General features: G+C 49.2%; 1 protein-coding gene across 3 annotated transcripts in view; it reads right to left on the reverse strand.

Annotated features, from left to right (window-relative positions):
* The window catches only part of LOC135913666 (serine/threonine-protein kinase par-1-like), a 110,812-nt gene that overhangs the window by 33,888 nt on the left and 57,127 nt on the right, over window positions 1-19,797 (reverse strand). For all 3 annotated transcript variants that reach the window (XM_070541126.1, XM_065446228.2, XM_065446227.2), the window contains exons 2-3: window positions 18,395-18,515; window positions 1,498-1,649 (exon numbers count right to left, since the gene is read on the reverse strand). In XM_070541126.1, the coding sequence (XP_070397227.1) occupies window positions 1,498-1,649; window positions 18,395-18,515 (273 nt within the window). The remainder of the gene's footprint in view (window positions 1-1,497; window positions 1,650-18,394; window positions 18,516-19,797) is intronic.

The following is a 19,797-nucleotide window of genomic DNA, read 5'->3' on the forward strand; positions in this document are numbered from 1 at the left end:
GCATTACGTGTGCCAGTTAACCCGCGCGGTTTAGCACGTGCGAAACTGGCACGCGACGGGACCACTGCAACGGTAGAGGGATAGCGCTGAACTAAAATGGAAAGCTGTCTGGTCGGTTCTTTATACAGTTTCGGTACGCACGGCCTACACCAACACAGCGGAGGCGGCTGCAGTTGCCCAGGCGATATAGACACGTACGGGAGCGGAGAAGACAGGCCCCCCTCCATTCTCACGGACTCCCAGGCGGCCTGGCGACTCTTCCTCCACGTAAGGATCCCCAGGATCGCCCTTAACATTTTGGACGATCTACCAAGACAAGAACGTCACACTGTATTGTGTCCTGGGCATGTTGGTATCACTGGCAACACAGGGTTGGAGCTCTTGCTCGCGAGACTTGAGTCCCAGCAAGGAAAAAGACCCCAATCGAAATCAAGCAAATACTAGCGTGCGAGTGTCTCAGATAATCAACGTCGTTCACGCCAAGAACTCGCCGCGCAAAACCCGCAATTAACACTGGATGAAGTTCGGCTCTACAGAAACATTTGGGGCGGTGACATGCCATCTGACCAATCGGATACGCCGATCAATGCCCCTGGTGTGTGTGTGTGTGTTTGTGTGTGGGGGGGGGGCGGGATTGGCCATCTTTGCCCCATGTGACATGGGAGTGCAAATCACGGCCCCGAAATTCAAATTCACACCAATTCACACAAAATTCTTTTAGGGATCCTTGGGCAGCCATCGTCGCCCGGACTGAACAGGAGACTAAATTGAGCACTCTCGACTAGGCCCGGTGCGTGGTCACTGGAGTCCTAGACTGAGGACCCACCCTCCGGCCCCAATAACCCGATTTTTCCTCGATAAAGTTCTTTCTCTCTAAACGTGAAACTGGAGCTGTGCATCGCGCCTCAACAATTGAAGTCCGGAACCGGCAAATTGGATCTGACGTGCACGCACCGTGTGACGCGCAAACCAAGGAGTATTTTATTGCCGCTCAAGATGCAGTTCGAAGAAGAGTAAGAAACCAAGCACTAGAGAAAACGGGGAACGAAATACTCAAGTAGGACAGGCACGCTCAATCAGCCGGTTACGATTGCTTCCTTGGTCTAGATTCGGTAAATGTATTTCACACGCTACTGTCACAGCTCTGAGTGACCATGAAACAGCGTTATGGTGTCTAACTGCACCTGCTACTGAACGAGCAAAGTTGTGCGGGCATGCATGTCACGCGTAAGGCAGCTAACCGACGGCCCCCATCAGCGTAACAGAATGGGTTGCAGAGATGGGAAACGCAGTCGAGTACGGCAAAGCTTTAAGGTGGAGTTAAGGGATTAGGCACATCTGCAGGCTTGGGATGGCGTCAGCTAGCGCAGGAATGGGTTAACTGGAGATCGCTGGAAGAAGCCTTCAAATTTGAATGGGCATAAAGGTGCAGCTAATGGCGATTATCAACTGCGCATGCAGACTAGTAAAACAGAAAAGAAAAATCAATGCGTTTACCTTGTGGCAGTAGTAGACTGCAGACGCCACCTGGCGGAATATTCGGCGTGCCTCCTCGGAGGTGAGCTCTTTGCGTTCGCTGACGTAGTCGTACAGCTCGCCCCCGCTGGCGTACTGCATCACCAGCACGATCTTGTCCTTGTTCTCGAATACTGCCGGGAAGAGGTGGGAATATAGAAAGCAGGAGGCTCAAACTGGCTGCGAGACAACGAATATTCTGCCCAAGCAACAGCGTTAAGACGGGGCACAGAATAAGAGCATAGGTAACGGTCCAACCCAAGAACCGAAACGGTCCAATCGAAGAACCGGAATGACCCACGCCCGAACCCAACTGACGCGTGCTCGCTTATTAAGTTATCTCTAGCGACACTCAACTACGGCCTTTCTAGAGCTCTGAAAGAAACGAGTAAAGCAGGCTTCTCCTCAAGGGAAATGATACTGTGGTGAAGCCAGCTTTACCGAGCGCTCCTTTAGGGAACTACATTCAGTGGGAACGTAAGACGCAGTGTCAAATACAGCGCTGTCGAACTGGAAGTTAATTTACACAGATTGCGCGAGTCAATGACGTTCGCTCTTAGCTATGACATCACGGAGGAGGTGAGCTCCTCTCAATACCGGCGCCTCTCGGAAACTAAGTTTAGGAGTTCGTATATATGCACAAAGGGCAGGTAGAGAGCCGTTTTGTGGGCGGCACTCGTACTGGTGTCCAATGTTATAACTCAGTATAGGCCATAGTTGCGGAGTGAGATCCTCCATTCTATTCCCACTCTTTACGGGAAATTGGCCGTCCCCGTTAATACTATTCCATTTCACTCCTCCGAACGGTGAGAGTTGCGCCATTCCTACTCCTGGAGTGGCTGAGCTGATCTATTCCATTCCTCCAATTCTAGTAAATTAAACGCTTTCTCAATAATTGTACACTGCTTGCGCTTGTCTGCCTATATAATTTAAGAACATACTTTTTGATGTCTTACGAGTGTTACAATGTTACGTCGAACTTTCTCGTACAAGAAACATGCTTTACAGCCTGTTATCTCTGCAGCGCTTTGCTTCCTGTAAGCTCCCTCATATCCACTGATTAAGAGGAAGCTTTAGCTCACGCCCGACTCCGACGCGGCCTATTCAAATACATGTAAAACGCAAGAACACTTTTCTGAGATAACCCAAGGACCGATTTTAATGAAATTTGTTGCATTTGAGAGAGAAAGGTAAATTCTAGTGACTGTTGGAAGCGGAATTTCTATTCAGGGCCTAAATTTTGTTTTACAAATTTTTTTTAATTCGAAAGTTCGAAAAAAGCAGAAGCACGAAGTTTACAAATTAATAGCTCTGCATTAAGACCAGATATCGCGGTTCTGTAAACGGCGTCCATTAAGTCATTCAAAGTGGACAAATTCTATATGTCAATTTATATATTACACGAACTCGTTACGTTGCGTACAAGGGTTCTGCAAAAGCTGTATTTCCATATTACTAAATTTCTTGAGATTCATGTGCAACATATAAATTTGGTCCGCTTTAGATTTTCCATTAGATGCAATTTACATAATTGTGATATCATTTTTCATTGCTGAGTTACAGAGTTATTTGCGATTTTTGCCAATTCTTAATAAAAATATTACGACCTAAATCAAAAATTCGAAAACAACACTCATTAGATTGTATGCTTTTATTTTAAATGCAACACACCTCGTCATATTTGGTGCAGTGGTTGCCGAAAAAAACGAATTCTCCTTTTACATGTATTTATATTTCGGAGCACCAGAGCTAAAGCTTCCTCTTAAGAAATTACCACCTCTTAAGGTGGTCAACATTGGTTTCGGTAAAGCTTTATTTGCCTATGCGCTCTGAAAATGATCATGTGCACTAAAAACAAGCAATGCGCGAACACTCGTTTGGCCGAGCACATGCCTGGTCAACGCAGTACCTACAGCACTTATTTCATAAACGCCAATAGGAGGTGAGTATGCAGTACGTGAAATATGACCAGAAAAAAAAACATACACAATACATGTTTACGTAAATTTTGTTCACTGACACGTCAGGGAGCATCAAGAAACATATTTAAGCTTCGCGGATTAGATTAGATGTGACGTGATTTAAAAATATTCAGTTGTTGCGGTCAAAATATCTCCCAAACATGTCAATTTGTGGTGACAGCCTGTCATGCGGTACCCTCTTTCGAAGCCCTACCCTTGTCCATATATTGAAGAAAGCCCAGAAACACAGCATTAAAGGTTATGTCATTCTCTATAGGCTTCTTCATAACCGTAATAATTGATGTCTTCAGAAGTGTTAATACGGTTCGCCATGCTTATGCGGGTTTTCAATTTAGTATATGGCCAAACAAAACGCCAATTTCTGGCGTCATTGTGAACCTATCTTTAACATACTAGCCTACGGCTGCCCACCCGCTACCACTGAAGTTTGCTTTACCTTAGCTGCACAGCTGTTAGACGGTTCACGACCACATCGCACGCTGTAATACAAGCACGGTTTGCCTTATAAATGGTGCGCTATTCCGAAAAACCTGTAATTCTGAAACTATTTTCATACGAGTAAAGCAAACTCGTTTATCGGTCGTATAAACTTGTAAACGTTCGCTTACAAACTAAATTAACAAGCACGGTGTCACACGCGCGGCAGAAAACATGAACGCATCTCACTCGATGACCACGGATACTCGCTGTCAAAACGCTGGAGCGAAGAAGCGCGGCAGCAGCAGCGAGCGAATCGAGAGAAAAGGATGCATAGAAAGGCAGGGAGATTAACCAGAGGCAGTTCCGGTTTGGCTACCTTGCACGGGGGGAAAGGGTGAAGGGGGATAAAAATACAATTGACCTTCGTGCTGTCTCTCGCTTCAACGAGAAATAAGCTGCAAGAACACAGCGCACATGGGGCTATCGACCCTCGGTGCGCCTAGACTCTGTCCCCATCGCAGATCGCTTTCAAGATGAGAACACAGCGCACATGGGGCTATCGGCCCTCGGTGCACCTAGACGCCTAGACTCTGTCCCCATCGCAGATCGCTTTCAAGATGGGCCCGCGCGGCCGCGCCGTACGCGGTAGCCACCGGAGTATAACGCCCTCCCCTCCACCAGCATCCCCTCCCCCAGGTGCTTCGCCCGCGACGGAAGACGGCGCGCTTCGTCTCCGCCTTTTTTTCCACCCTTGCACGCGCGAGATTCAGCCGTCATCGTCGGCTCGCCATCGCACGCTTCCACTCACACATACAGCATACGGCGCGCGGGAACGACGTTATCGACATTGGGCTTTATGCGGAACATCACGGCAACGGCGACGGCAAAAACTGCGCCCGGAGCGTCCACATAATTGCTATCGCAACAATAATTTTACAACGTTGGGCATGTCATGCGTCTAGCTAGATTATTCTGTCATTTTGATCATTAAAATAAACGCGGAACGCATTAATATGTTTTGCCAGGGCGATATATATACTTCACATCAACTGGCATATATGTCAATGGCACCTTTCTTCTTCTGCAGGACATCTCTTAACTCCTGATATCGTGCGTTCTGGATACTCGACAGTATGCGAAAAAACGCGGCGCGCATTAGAAATTTCAGTGGACTCCCGCAGGGCACAACCATTTGCGAAGTCGTTCTTCGCCTCTATCATTGTGTCGTAGGTCGCGTCTCCTCTTGCTAAACCAAACAATGTTGATAACTATAAGTTGCTCTCCTTAAACCCACTTTAGTCTTATAACGCAGAAAGGGTTACTGGTATTCAGAAGTGCACACATTGGGCACGCAAAATACCGTGTTTTCAATTTCTGCGGCAGAATATGTAGTCACTTACAGGTGGATACTGAAAGAAGCGGTAGGAAAAATGCAGTATATTGGCGAAGTCTTGTTTAGTCTAAATGAGAAATGTGCCGGTTTCGTGGTTTTGTGTGGTCTCGCTTATTATCACATTTAGCGCTCCAAGACTATAGGCGTCCATTCTATTCGGTGTCCACTGCCGAATTTCTAGCTTCCATTTCATTCCCATTCGATCCGCGCAACCGGTGTCCTCATTCCATGCTAATTCCATTCCGGGAATATAAAAAAAATGTAGAATAAATCCGGAATCAAACTAAGAGCTGCCGCTCCGCAACTAATGTATAGGCTCACAGACCGCTTTTCGGGTGCATCGCAAGCGCTACATAGACGAAAGCTGGGAAGGCATACAGTGCGGTCCACTGTTAAAGGGAACAGGTGTGCGCAGGGGTGCGATCGCGCAAACAGCTCGCTTTTCCGTTCTCTCGCTTGCCCTCTCGTGATTCGTTGGCGCCCGCGCGTTTCGTCACGGCCGTCATTGCGCCGGGGCGGGACCACAAAATGCGCTTACGTCACACTCCTGTCAATCATTCCAAAACCGAGTGAAATCGGCCGCTATCGTGGAACGGTCGACAAGGGCATTCGTTTCGAAGAATGAATGGCCGTTGCCATAGCAGCGCTAGTAGCAGACGATGCGCCTGTCGTCTGCTCGTAATGTCGTCGCTCGCCGAGCTTGGTTGGCCCTGCCGGGGGTCCAGTTTTTTTAGATTAAAGCGGATGATCCGCCACTGCAGAACGTTAGCGATGTTAATTATTGAAAACAACTGTGATCACAGTGAAAGTAAATGTTGTGCCTGCGCTGTGATAAATATAACTAGTGTTCTTCTGTTTAATGTTGTTTGATCTGAGCTCATTTGTCGAGAATGCTCGCCGTTTCACGTTGTGCTCAGAGAATCGCGTTCATTGTTCGGCGGTTTGACGCTCACGAGTCACGATGACAGCTCCTATTATCGCGCTTTTGGAGTCTCTCGGGCAGCCTCGGCGACGCATCTCTCGGGACCCATTTGACGAGCTTACCGAGGAAGAGTTCCGCGAGCACTTCAGGCTCTCGAAGAGCACTGTACGGTGGTTCTGCGAGCAATTGGAAGACGTCATGAGTGGCCTTCGGACCAGTGGCATCACGACGCAAGGCAAGTGCTTTGTGCTCTCCGTTCGCGACGGGGAGCTTCCAAAGATCCATTGGCAGCGAAGAATTTGTATCCATAGGGCTGGCTTCCGTGAGCGAGACCATTCGCGCAGTTGCGGAAACAATAACCGGGATGCGCCGGCAACAGGGTTGGGTGAGCTTCCCGTTGACAACGGCCGGCAAGCCTAGTGCAAAGGCGGCCTTTACGGATCGCGGCCGCATTCCCGGTGTAGTGGCCTGGGCCGCTATTTTGTAGCGATGCCTTATGCCTTATTCTATGCTATTCTTATCATCCACCACACACGGCGGCCTGATCCCGTTGATAGTGGGGGCAGACCGTCGCTCTGACCACTGGCTTAGCGCAAAAAGCCTGAAAAAGCATAGAATCGGAAAAGGCATCGCTACAAAATACCGGCCCTGTGTCGACGGGACGCTCTTGGGTCAGCGCGCGCGATGTCCGCACAAGGTACGGATGGCCCTCTATGAACGCGACCAACAGTTCGCGTTGGTGCGGCGACACGTGCGGGTCAAGTCTTAGATTTTTGTGCGACGACATAACGATTCGCAGTCGATGAACAATGATCGCCAATTGAACTGCGCGCTCCTGCCAATTTGTTTTGGCGTGTGCGATACCACCTAGCGGACTAATCCAAAATATATGCCGCTTAAATTAGTTTTCTTCTCTCGCATCACATTTCCGACGCAGATTATATGTTGCAACAGAAAGTGTTTTTTTCTTATATTACGTGTTTAATTATTAAAGCATCACAAACATTCTGCACGTAATATATTGCCCCCGATCGAAGCCCAAACTGGTGACGCAAACTTCCGGGGCTGGGCTCGCTCGTTTATTGGCTGTGCTCTCCCTCCCGTTCTCACAAATCTTGCGGACGGCCCACTTTGTGACGTAGCAGCCAGACCGAACGAACGGAAAAGCGAGCTGTTTGCGCGATCGCACCCCAGAACACGCGCGAATGTTTCGCTCTGACAAGTGCACAACCGCCCGACCTTGCTGCAGACAAATTGTTGTTGTACGGCGCTAGCACAGGGGTGGATTGCTAGGACTTGTGAGTATTGCATTGCCATATATCTAAGAGCGCGAACACACAGAGACGACGCTGAACCATCACAACGCTCCTTGATAAAAAAGTCGCAGTTCTGCCCGAAAGGCGAAAAGCTATACGATATCGATATCGGCGGCAAACTAGGTATATATTAGACAACTACACGAAGATCGTAAATTCCAGTAAACATTCGCTCAGTGATTAAATTAACAAGCACGGTGTCACTCGTGCACAGAGAAGCGTGAACAGATGTCACTCGATGACCGCGAACACTAGAAATGTCACAATGCCGGCGCAATGAAGAGCGCCGGCAGAGGGCTACAGCAAACACACGCTTCGTGCTGCATCTAGCTAGCGTCAACGCGCCTCCGAAACTTGAGGCACGCGACTTCCCGACTAGGCGCGCAAAAGGGCCAGCGCACATTAAGCCACCAGCCATCACCGCTCGCCCAGTCTATGCGCCTGCCGCAGATGCAAATTACCTCCAAGGATGTAACGCGCTCGGGTGAGCTGCGCCATGCGCAGCAATGGTTGGACTAGAAGAGGAGACGCAGCTCACGAGCCCTCCCTCCCCCTTCCACTCCCCATAGCGCGCACTCGATCACGTGACCTTCAATACTGTGAGCGCGAGAAGGCAGCGCGCATCAAGCCACCGTCCCTCTTGGCTCACCCTGGCACGCTTTCCCTCGCACCCACGGCACACGGCGAACGATAGGTTCTTATCGCACGTGTACGTTACACGCAAGGTGACGTCGACGACCGAAATTTGCCTGGAGTGTTCCCATAATTGCTATCGCAATAGCAAAAAAAAAGAGAGGGAGAGAGACCACTGTGGTGTTCACCACCGCCTTTGTGTGCTCGCGCTGTTAGACATAGTAAGGTGCTAGTCATCCTACAGCCGTGCATGTGCAGCGCCTTCGGCGGCACTCGCAGTTAGAACGCCAGCAAAGAGCCGAACATTGGGCTGTTCCCTCTAGCAGTTGACCACGCTGTACAGCGTCTCGGCTTTCTTAAGGTGGTTGGTCACAAAGCTTCTGCGGTTCACTGGGTTTCAAGAGCCTGGCACAAAGGCGCGGGCAGGGCGCGTCCTTGGCCTTCGAGCGCTCTCGCGTAAAATTTGGCACAATTTCCGCCGCCTTCGCTCCGGCACGCGCGCCCACACCTCGGTTTGAGAAAACGCAGGCTCCTCTCCTAGGTGAAAAAAACGAAAACCACGCAACACGGATCACGTATTCACGCCAAGAATAACGAACGCTCCCTTGTCGTGGGAGAAAAAGCGAAGCGCGAAAAAAAAAAAAACGCGCGTGCTACTTTCTATCCTATTGTCGAAACCCTCGGCTCTTTCAAATAAGCGGTCCCTCCTATAGGAGGCCTTGTTCACCGTTTTCTCTGCCGGTCAAAGAGTTGAGCAAAAACGCCACAAGGACTCACAAGTTCGAAGAGGGAGAGAGATCAGGCGGTCAGCTGCCCATGCAGCGCGTGTTGGGAGCTCTTCACCGCGGAGAGGGAGGGATGCAAATTGCAGAGTTTTAGCTTGCCCTTACTCACGCTGCTCTTTTGTGGAATTCCGTGTTGTCGGGGGCAGGCAATGGCGATGATGGTCTCTATTAACATCTCCTTTGGAACGGGGCGATGAGAAATGCGTACTCATGGCCTGCCCCAGTTAATTACGTTTTACCAGAGGTACGGCAGTCTGGTATTTTGCTCGTGTATATATATATATATATATACTTTGTGTTCTTTCTATTCGTTAAAGCCTCTATTCTTGCATTGTACAGTTACCTACGCATGTAACGATCCCACCACCCCAGTCTCTTCACTGCGTTTTCCTCACCACTAACTCAAGGTCTCTCGCTTATGTAGACCACTGACCAGTTAATGTTGCCATTGCCATCAGCTTCGAATCCCAGCGTTTCTGAAAGGCGGACGTTCCGTACGGTTCTTGCTGGGTGAACATCTTGCCGTTCCATTACGATGCGCTGAGTCGTACCCGGATTTTTGTTGCCGTAGACACAAGACTCACCCTGTTGCGAATATTTGCTCGTGCGCGTTCTCTTTTCTTCTTTTTTTTTTCCTTCGGCAAACGTGGTCACTATACGTCTATAGTACCTGCACTTTATTCCAGCCAGTGGTTATCGCTGCGGGCTTAATGAAGAACTATTGCCTGTTTTTCTCTCTCTTCCATTTTCCCCCCACGTGTCTTACCCCTCCCGCACGCCCGGCGTAGGGTACCAAAGTGGAAGCCACGTACTCTAGTTAAACCCTGCCATTTATTTTTCATCGTAAAGCGGCAAGTCAAGCTGCATGAGGCCAAAGTAACCTCGATCTCTCGTTTCCTTGCCTCTCTGACACCGTCTCTGCCCGTCTGCCTTTCTTTCTTCCTTACTTTCGTTCTTTCCGAAAATGCTGTCGTTCGGCTAGTCAGCCGCCATTATCAGCAGTTATACTATACTTCCCCAAGCTGTATACATACCAACGCAGCGCAAAGCCGTTGCTGTCGTTGTTATGACTTTCGTTACCTTTTTTCTGCCGATGTCGCGCACGGCCCAGGAAAGTGCACTTCACCCCCCCCCCCCCCGGCAGCTGCCTTCCTCGTTAAAAAAAAAAAAAACCGCGCACAGCTGGACGTCGGGTGCACGCGCGTACATCAGCGATCGCTCGCGTTATCTTTCGATGATCTTCGCGATAAGCAAGGTGGACAGCGTGCCGCGCGCGGTTGTTCGCCAATGAGCGTCGATCAGGGTGCGCATCAAGCGGCGCGTTCGACGACCGCTTTTACTCGAAGCAAATAACCCCCGCCCTCCCCCCTCGTACCTCCATTTCTTTATCGACTACGGCGAAAAACGCTATTCGAACTGAGAAGAAATGGGCGGCTCACTGGCGAATAATTACACGCCGAGCACATTTATAGGACCATTTTTATCATCCATACTATCTGAAAACGGCCGGGCGAAACCACGCGGCGTCCGCGAGATCACGCACTGCAGAGGATATATTGACGTCACGCGATACCACCGAGCGCGTTTATCGCAAACGCCCACATCGAAAGCGTTGCACCGTCGACGTGAGAGAATGTACACACCTGCACCGCTGCATCTTTGTTTGCCGCAACGGGCCGTTGTACCATCCCGTGTAGGAGGAGGGTATGTGTGAAGCGCTGCTACAATCAAGAGGGTCGTACACAAACAATCACTTGAAGTTGCACTGCACGGTATACTTGCGCAGAGCGACGGTGCGCGCCGCAGAGTAAGACATTGCGTGAGCGCGAGAGATGTTTGCACTGGGGAGGCAATGCAAGTCCAGCAGCGCGTACCATGTGCGAACGCGCGCGGAATGCGCACCGCGGTCGCTCAATCGCCGTGACATTTCGCTGCTGAAGCCGAGGTCGCGGGTTCAAATCCCGGCCGCGGCGACCGAACTTTCTCTAGGACGGGTTATATATATATATATATATATATATATATATATATATATATATATATATATATATATATATATATATATATATATATATATATATGTGTGTGTGTGTGTGTGTGTGTGTGTGTTTGTGTGGAGAGATGCTGTTGGAACATGTTCAGCGACAACTGTGGCAAGTTGGGCATTCTAACAGCAAGCAGTCAAGCGTTTCGCTATATACGTATATCGTAGTGTCCAGAAACACGGCACGAACGACTCGGCACGATGTTCCCGACGGCGAAGGCGATGTGATGCATTAACGCGGCCGCTGCGTAACTTGAGCGAGAGAGACCTATATAGAAAGTGGCTGCTTAAAGCGCAGCCAGGTAATCTCACAATTTCGTCCGTTTAATTCACTCACACACCATGCACGAAAGCGTACAGTGGGAAATAAAACCTTCAACGCGAAAACTATATGCCTGTTGCATCGCGCGCTCAAATATAAATCACGGGGCAATTATTTTTTTTCCTTAGAACACGAATTCCGCGTTTCGTGTTACAGGAATGGTGAATCGAAACCGCACGGAGCGAGCGATCGAACTACATCAGGACGTTTCGTGAGCCGCATATTCAGGCGGGGGGGGGGGGGGGGGGGGGGTCGATGAATAATTCAACGCATGGACGCTCGAGGCAGTCGTCCGCACGCAGACGACAATTGGGCGTGGCATACCTGAGCACGCGTTGTCGCCGCTGTTAGTGCGTTCGTTCGCTAGTAGAGGTAACACGACGTCGCGGTCAGAGTGTCTTTTGGAAGCAGCGATATAAGAAAGACTGCAGGGCCTGCGGACGCGCCGTCAAGGACAATGAAGACGCGTGCTGCTTCCGGCACGTTCAATACAAAAAAAAAGAATGTATCGTTTAAATAAAAATAAATAGACGCACCTTCCAGATGCAGCGTCCCATTTCCAGACGCCTAAGAAATAGGAAAACGGCATTACTCGCGTTTGTTTTCACATTCTGCCAGAGAGCAACTTTTCCACATGTTTCGTGCAGCAGCCGAGGCAGTACAGTTGGCAAACAGGACGCTGCTGCCCATTTACTTTGAACAGCGTAACCTGCCGCGACGTGAGTGAGCAAGCAGTAATTTAAAGCAGTCACCGCTGTAGCCAATAACGACAGAGATGGAGAAAACTGCGACAAGGACGAACGCGGATCCTGTAGCGTTCGTCTCACCACCGTTTTCTCGTCGTCCGTCTTGTTAATTGTCTTAAGTATGAACCGAGCGGCCCAAGATCAAGTTCTGTTAAAAATGAGTCAGAATTCCTCTCTCCAATTGGTGTGGTCCGAATCAAGCGCCCAACGACCGCTTCCTCACTGTAACGGAAACGGATCTCGAAGGCGATGCTTTTGCAGCCTGTCCGCGTCGGTAGCAACTGCAGAGCCGGAAACAAGGGCGCTATAACGTAAAACTATTCGAAACTTTTCTATTCCATTTCTGCTATCAGCCCTCCGCGATTGGTTAAAAGCTTTTTTCGATCAGCCCCACTTCACCTGTCTGTCACGCAACGTCACGAAAACCGCAATACCTCCCCATCTGATATGATGTGTACACACTGATTATGCATGATTTGAGAAAAAAAAGAAAAGCAGTTATTTCTGATTCGACCCCTTTTCGCCATTAGCCCTCGGCTATTGGTAAAACGTTTTCGGGCTGCACCCACTTCACCTGCCTGTCACGCGACGTCACAAAACCGCACAAACTCACCGCGTCAAAGTGACGTGTACGCGATAAAGATGCATTAATATGCCGAACAAAACTGATTTTTTTTTCTGAATAGCCGCACGCTGCCCCGTTCCGAACGGAATAAAAGATGGCTGCCGCCGATCGCTGGGAAGCTGGCTACTCGCACCTGCCGGAGAGCATGGGTGTATTTGCGTATAATAAAACTTCTTGCGTGACCGTGTAACGTTTTCAAGCACTTTCGGCACGTTTACTACTTCATTCTGCCAACTCTTCTATGCTGAGGGTCAGTTTTAGCGTCATTCTTAAGCTTCCGTTGTATGCGGCCGCGATTTTCGACCAGCCACCACAAGCTAAGTAAGGGAAAGCCGACCAATCGCAGACGCCGGCACCACCTTCTTCATCCGGTTATCGATTTTCAGTACACTGGCTCTGCCTCAGTGAATCCCTCTCCACTTGAGCTTTCTCCTCGCCTCTTGTCAGCCAATTAGATACGACAAGCCGTTCAGTGTAGGCAATGTTATTCGTTTTCAAGCAAACAAAAGTGACCTCCTATGAACGAGGAGAGCGTTTGAATGGTCTGTTCAGACAACCCTGCGGGTGACAACCCGGTGCTTGCGTCGGTGGTTACGCAAACGTGACGTCAGGAAATTGGAATAGAAACATATTGGAATAGTTTTACGTTATAGGGCCCCAAGTCACAGCCGCCATGTTTGAAATGCCACTTATTCGCATTATTTTTTTTATTTTTTTATTGTTATTTTTTGTGGACGCTGCGGGTCCTGAAATGGGGATATCGGCAATCCTAGTGGTTTATCAAATGCAGGTTGTAGACGGCCTTTCACTTCGTAACGGGGAAACCTTGGCAAATGGAGGAAATGGCGAGAGCCCTAGCCGCGACGCACTCCGCGTAGGAATACATTAGTGTAGATTCGCAGGCGGCTTACAGAAATTATACGCGCGGCAGAATCACGCCACTGGCTTGCAATATTGTGGGTGAATCTAAGCCTGGAGCTGCACGGAACACAACTGATATTGGCACCAGGTCACTAGGGTTTTGAGGGAATAAACGAGGCTCGGCCCGAGCTTTTCTTCCCCAGCATCCCTCTACGTCCTCCCTTGCTGGCTTAGGCTCCGTCAACAACATGGAGATATTACAGCATTTGCACCTTGAGAGGCACGCACTCCCGGGGCCCGCTAAGCGTCTTAATAAATCGGAAGATTGTCACCTCCGTCGGCTACAAACTATGTCGTTTAATAATCCAGCTAGGCTTCGCGCCATTAAGCCCGAGTCCTTCTCGGCACAGTGCAAGTTCTGTGGCCAGAAGGCAGACTTGTACCATGTGGCTTGGGCTTGTCAGCAAAATAGCAGTGTTGCCATAGTAAATCGGCGAACGTGGGAGGGCTGGGAGGCGGCCCTGTACAGCTCGGATCTCGAGGAGCAACGAGCCGTCGCCGAAAGGGTGCACGGATAGCGGCTTCTGCCAACCCAAGCTCTTCTTGGTTTTCAAGAAAAGTTTTGATCATCGTCACAGCCTAACAGTGAACACCCACGTGTGCTTACTGCTACCATCTGGCCCCATTCTTTAAAATTATATTTCTTCCTTTCCCTTTCCATTGCCCATAATTCTTGCTTGGTCAGCAACATTTATCACTTCCCAGTCCCCTATTCTCAATAATGTGAAAGAGTCGTAGCAGAAAGGTGGCGGTGTATTGCCGTTCAACCGAATTGTTGGGTTTACAACGTCCCGAAGCTGACACACACACACACACACACACACACACACACACACACACACACACACACACACACACACACACACACACACACACACACACGTGTGTGTGTGTGTGTGTGTGTGTGTGTGTGTGACGACGTCGCGGATTGGATTCCCGACCGCGCCGGCCTCATTTCGATGGCGGCGAAATAAATTTTAAAAAGAAACGGAAGGGACGCTTGGTTACTGAAATTTAGATGCGCGTCACTGAAGCACGGATGCAAAATTCATCCGAGGCTCTTATCTTGGCTGAAGCGTATCTCATAGCCCATAGCCAAGAATGTTATATGCTTTTCTTCACACACACACACACACACACACACACACACACACACACACACACACACACACACACACGTGTGTGTGTGTGTGTGTGTGTGTGAAGAAAAGCATATAACATTCTTGGCTATGGGCTATGAGATACGCTTCAGCCAAGATAAGAGCCTCGGATGAATTTTGCATCCGTGCTTCAGTGACGCGCATCTAAATTTCAGTAACCAAGCGTCCCTTCCGTTTCTTTTTAAAATTTATTTCGCCGCCATCGAAATGAGGCCGGCGCGGTCGGGAATCCAATCCGCGACGTCGTGTCCAGCAGCGGAAAGCACAAAAATCACCGGGGGCGGGAGGTAAATTACACAAATTGGCACTGGCAACAGTAGCAAAGGACAGCTGCGAGCGAGCGCGCCAAGCTTGTCTCCCCCCGCCTCCGACTTTCCAAAAAGACTCGCTTTCAAAGCGAGCCAAGCGATTCCCTCGCTGTTAAACTCGAATTTCATAAACGTCAACGCGCGCCCGTTGTCCGCCGCCACCGCTGCCGCGTCCAAGTCCACGCAACAACCACCCGCGGCAGGTCGGCCCAACGAGCTACTAAAACTCACCGTTGAAACGCAGCCAGCAGAGGCTACGGGACGCATTGCAGCGGCGCCTCGGCCGAGCACCGCATGCCGCAATGGCGGCAACCGCGAAGGACGAGCACGCGGACGTGGCGACCCGGCGGGGCTCGCACGCGGGAAGTCCTCGCGGCCGACGAATGAGCGACGCCGCTTTCCAGTGGCTGCGTTTGCCCCACCGAGTGTCACGGACATAACTCTTCTTAACGAGAGCCAAGAGGACGCTGGCGCAGTCTATGTACACGCTGCTTCTACGGAGTGCACGGTGTCGACTCGGCAAGGAGGAGGTGGCGAAAGAAAGAAAAGGCTGCACATCCGTCTTGCGGGTATATACTCGGCCGAGCGTGGTGAGCACCAGATCTGCTGGACGCGAGAACGCGGCCTTCGGTTGTACCTAGATACAAGAACACGCGGGTGAGAACCTCCGCCGGGACGTCGACGGCGAAAGGGAAACTCGGTTCCGGAAATACTTATGGCGACGGATGTGACGTAAGAGAGAGGATGACAGCGGTTTGCACATAGTGTACAAACGGGGGTAGCCCATGTTATAGTTGAGGCTAAGAGGAACAATAGAAGTTGGGAGGGTCATGGAATGCGGGGTAGCAGATAACAGCGGTGGTCAGTCAAGGACCGCAGAGGTTTCGGGTGGTGCGGTAAAATTAGCAAACAAGCTCGTAGGCATTAGACGAAGTCATTTGACGTAATGCAAGGTATCAAAGGGGAATAAGTGCCACCCGCCACAATTAGGCGGACAGTAACTTTTCCTCATCACATACCGTCAGCCAAACGAAGCTGTATGCGGTCATCCGCACGACTTATTGACCCACTGGGTTACTCCAGCATCCTGTGATTCAAGTTGAGGCATTAGTAGTACTTTCTTCATCTCTCGTCATCACAGCGCTCCATTTTCCTAAATAGCGCTGCACTTTCCTAGAAGTTCAGTCTATCCTCGTGCAGCTTGCTGCGGGCTTCCAAACTACAGTTCGGCTGCTACAGCGATTGTACAGGTCCGAACGCTGGAACTCAACGAATTTTTTCCTTCAACTACGAAGTTCCGTTCCAGTGATCCCATATCCGGATTTCCTTTCAGGATGATCACGTTGAAGTGAATGAACTTTTATTCCCCCCTTTCCAAAGCAATGTCATGCGGCGAGCTCATCCTTCACTTGCTCTCGGCTTCTTCGCGCGAGTTGCGTGGAATAGCCAACCTCCGCTCTGCATAAATACGACTGCGGAGGCACTGGGTATACTTGGAACGAAAACAGCGCAAACGTATGAGACGAGGAAAACTTTGTTCTTTGTCCCGTTAATGTGCATCGTTTCAGTACCATTTACCATGTACCAACTAGCTCAACGGCAACCCCTATTGAAGTACACACTGGTACACTGCGTCGTATTGTGACCGAAGTGCACTAAAAACGCCTCCGCGAAATACTGAATATTGACGTAACACTGTCATGCCTTGAGATACGACATTCAGTTGACCAAGGGACTGCTGGCTACGCGCAACGAAGGCACTTTTAGCCCTCCATAGAGACACTGGTCTCAATGAGTTAGTTAGTTAGTTGGTTAGTTTGTTAGTTAGTTTGTTTGTTTGTTTTTTGTTTGTTTATTTGCTTGCTTGTTTGCTTGCTGTTTGATTAGTTGGTTGTGGAATGCTCTGTGTATGTTATGAATCTGACGTACACTGTGCATATAATTTCATTATACCTATATGTGGTAGCACGATGGGCATACGCCGCCAGGCAATCCTTTCCATGATTCATTAAACAGCTCTCTCTCTCTCTCTCTCTCTCTCTCTCTCCGTGAGATACCCAATACAGAGAAAGCCACCGCAGTCTGCTGCATTTATTCGGGGGTGCATGTCTCTAAACTGGCGTTACAGTCCCAGAATTGGCAGTAAATGAGCACTGCTCGATATCCACTTTCGCAATGTAATATTCACTAATGTTACTACGTGAACATTACTGAATTTTGGTTCCTATAAACGTGCGTACATTAGTTGTTATCGCCACAATTTGTTCTTCCAGTTAGCGAATGGCCATTTCAACGTCAACACATTAGGAAATATTGCGCACCCTTGGGGTTACGCCACTCGTAAATGACACAGTGTGATGATAACACCGTTAACTTCGCGGATTAATTGTTATAAGCACTCCTTCCTTCCTCGAACTATTATTGACTGCAATACTCTTTCTAATGATGTCGTATCACATGGTGCACTGTTATTGTTTGAAAGAAGCATCACTCGACCCTCACTGATCATTGTATTGTATCGCACGTTATATTGCAATTATTGTATATCGTATTCTTGTTATTGTACACCCGCGAGCAAAAGTATACGGACCACAGAGTCGCCGGAAAAACTGAATTTCTTCCTAATTACCATGCATAAACTGAAGTTGGCAAGCAGACTGGAAAGTTCGCAATGCCAAGTTTGGACTGCAGTCCTCAATTTCAAGTTCCATTGACCGGCAGAGGAAATAATCAGCTTTATCTCGCAATCCGCGGTCCGTATACTGTTGTTCAAGGGCGTACATTGCCTTGTAATTATTGTTATATCGGATTTTTGTTGTTCGTTCGTGCGTGTATATTTTGTTGTTTTCTTGCCCCCCCCCTTTTAAGAAAGATCGCAGTGTTAATTAACAAATAAAAAAATAAAGAATGTCTTTATGGAAAAAAAAGAGGTGAGGCGTGCAGACAGGACACAAGAGTGGAGAAGTGGACAACTCTTTTTCTGCATAATGAATCCATACTAACTATAGCCAGCTTTCTGTCGTTCTAAAGAATTTCTGATGTGCGCTGCCGCAAATGACTTGTTTGCGAAAAATACAATCACCTTTTTATACATGCCGCACTGCATTTTAAAGCCACGGTACTTAGGCTTCCGCGGCGAGACGCAGGCGAGTCGGGTGCGGCTTTGGCGCCCATCTTCGCCTTCTTGCGCGTTTCGTCTCCCGTTACGCGCTGGTCGTAATAATACAGGCGACATTGTCGCACAAGAGAAGAAAAGAGAGAGAGAAAAAGGAAAAAGAAGTACACTCCCCCTACGTGCTCACCTTCGTATATGTGGATGATGTAAGGGTGCTGTATGGAGGACATGATCTGGATCTCCCTCCTGATCCGCAGAGAGTCCTGTTCCGTCTCTATTTTGGACTTCTTGATGGTCTTGATCGCCACCTGCAACAACGAACCAAAAGAGGGCACCACTTTTAGATGCGCACAGCGGGACCGCCGAGCAAGCCGAACACATTCTGGCACGACTCCCTTCCGGGTAGCGCTAATTACAGAGTGAGCAATTCTACAAACAAAAACATTGCTAGTAACAGCGCAAAATGTAGACAGTAGACGAGACAAGCGCTAGTGGTGTCTTCTTGTCTCGTCTCTTGTGTACATTTTGCGCTGTTACTAGCAGGATGGAAAACCAACAAGCCCAAGCTGCTATTCTAGGGAAAAAAATTGCGCTTACTATTTTTTAACGGTAATCTCCCAGCTGCGTGTACAACTTCATTTACGTGATCCCAACGCGAGCGCGCCGCATCAGAAGCCGGGGCGACACGCACCAACGGGTCGACCAACTCGACTCGCCGCTTCGAGGCCGGTCTGACCCCGCCCACCTCACGATACGCCTCCCTCGGCCGAACAGTTTACCGTGAATCCTGCGGCCGAATTTCGACCCGACAAGTCGATTCCACCCAACTGATTTGTCGGGTCGACGTAATGCGGCTGACGTTCGCAGCGTGCGCTCCAAGACAACAGTTTCGCTTACGTACACGAGCCGCACTTAATGAACGCGACAGTAGCGTGTCGCTTCTTTTAAGAGCGTCAGCTCTTGCTCATCACGTTTCTCGCTTTTTTTTAGGTCTGCTACCACCTCCCTCCGGCGTGAAATTTTCAGTCCGGGGAATTCAAGATGGCGGCCCCCCATAGTAAATCGACATAGCAACCCAATTGGTGATTGATTGGTGACGTCATCGTACATCGAATTGGTGATTCATCGGTGACGTCACTAATATACCCAAAGTGGTCGCCAATTGATGACGTCACCTATAAATCCAAGATGGCGACCCTCATAGTAAATCATTAGCAACCCAAGTGGGGATTGGTGACGTCACGTGACTGTGACGTCATAATCCAAGATGGCGACCAAATGCTCGTGCCAATGATGACGTCATTATTCAATATGGCTGATACAAGTGAATCCACGTGATTATGACGTGATAATTCAAGATGGCGGCACAGTTTAGGAATCTTAAATCCAAGATGGCGACCAATTTGGGCGCCCATGATTACGTCATAATCTAATACGGCGGCTAGAAGTGAAACAACATGATTATGACGTCATAATAAAAAATGACGGCATAGTTTCGGAATATGAAATCAAACATGGCGGCCGATTTCGAGCACCAATGATGACGTAACTGCCAAATATGGCGGACAGAGGTGAAACCACGTGATTACG

Source organism: Dermacentor albipictus, chromosome 6 (genome assembly GCF_038994185.2).
Source record: "Dermacentor albipictus isolate Rhodes 1998 colony chromosome 6, USDA_Dalb.pri_finalv2, whole genome shotgun sequence".
Lineage (NCBI taxonomy): Eukaryota > Metazoa > Arthropoda > Arachnida > Ixodida > Ixodidae > Dermacentor > Dermacentor albipictus.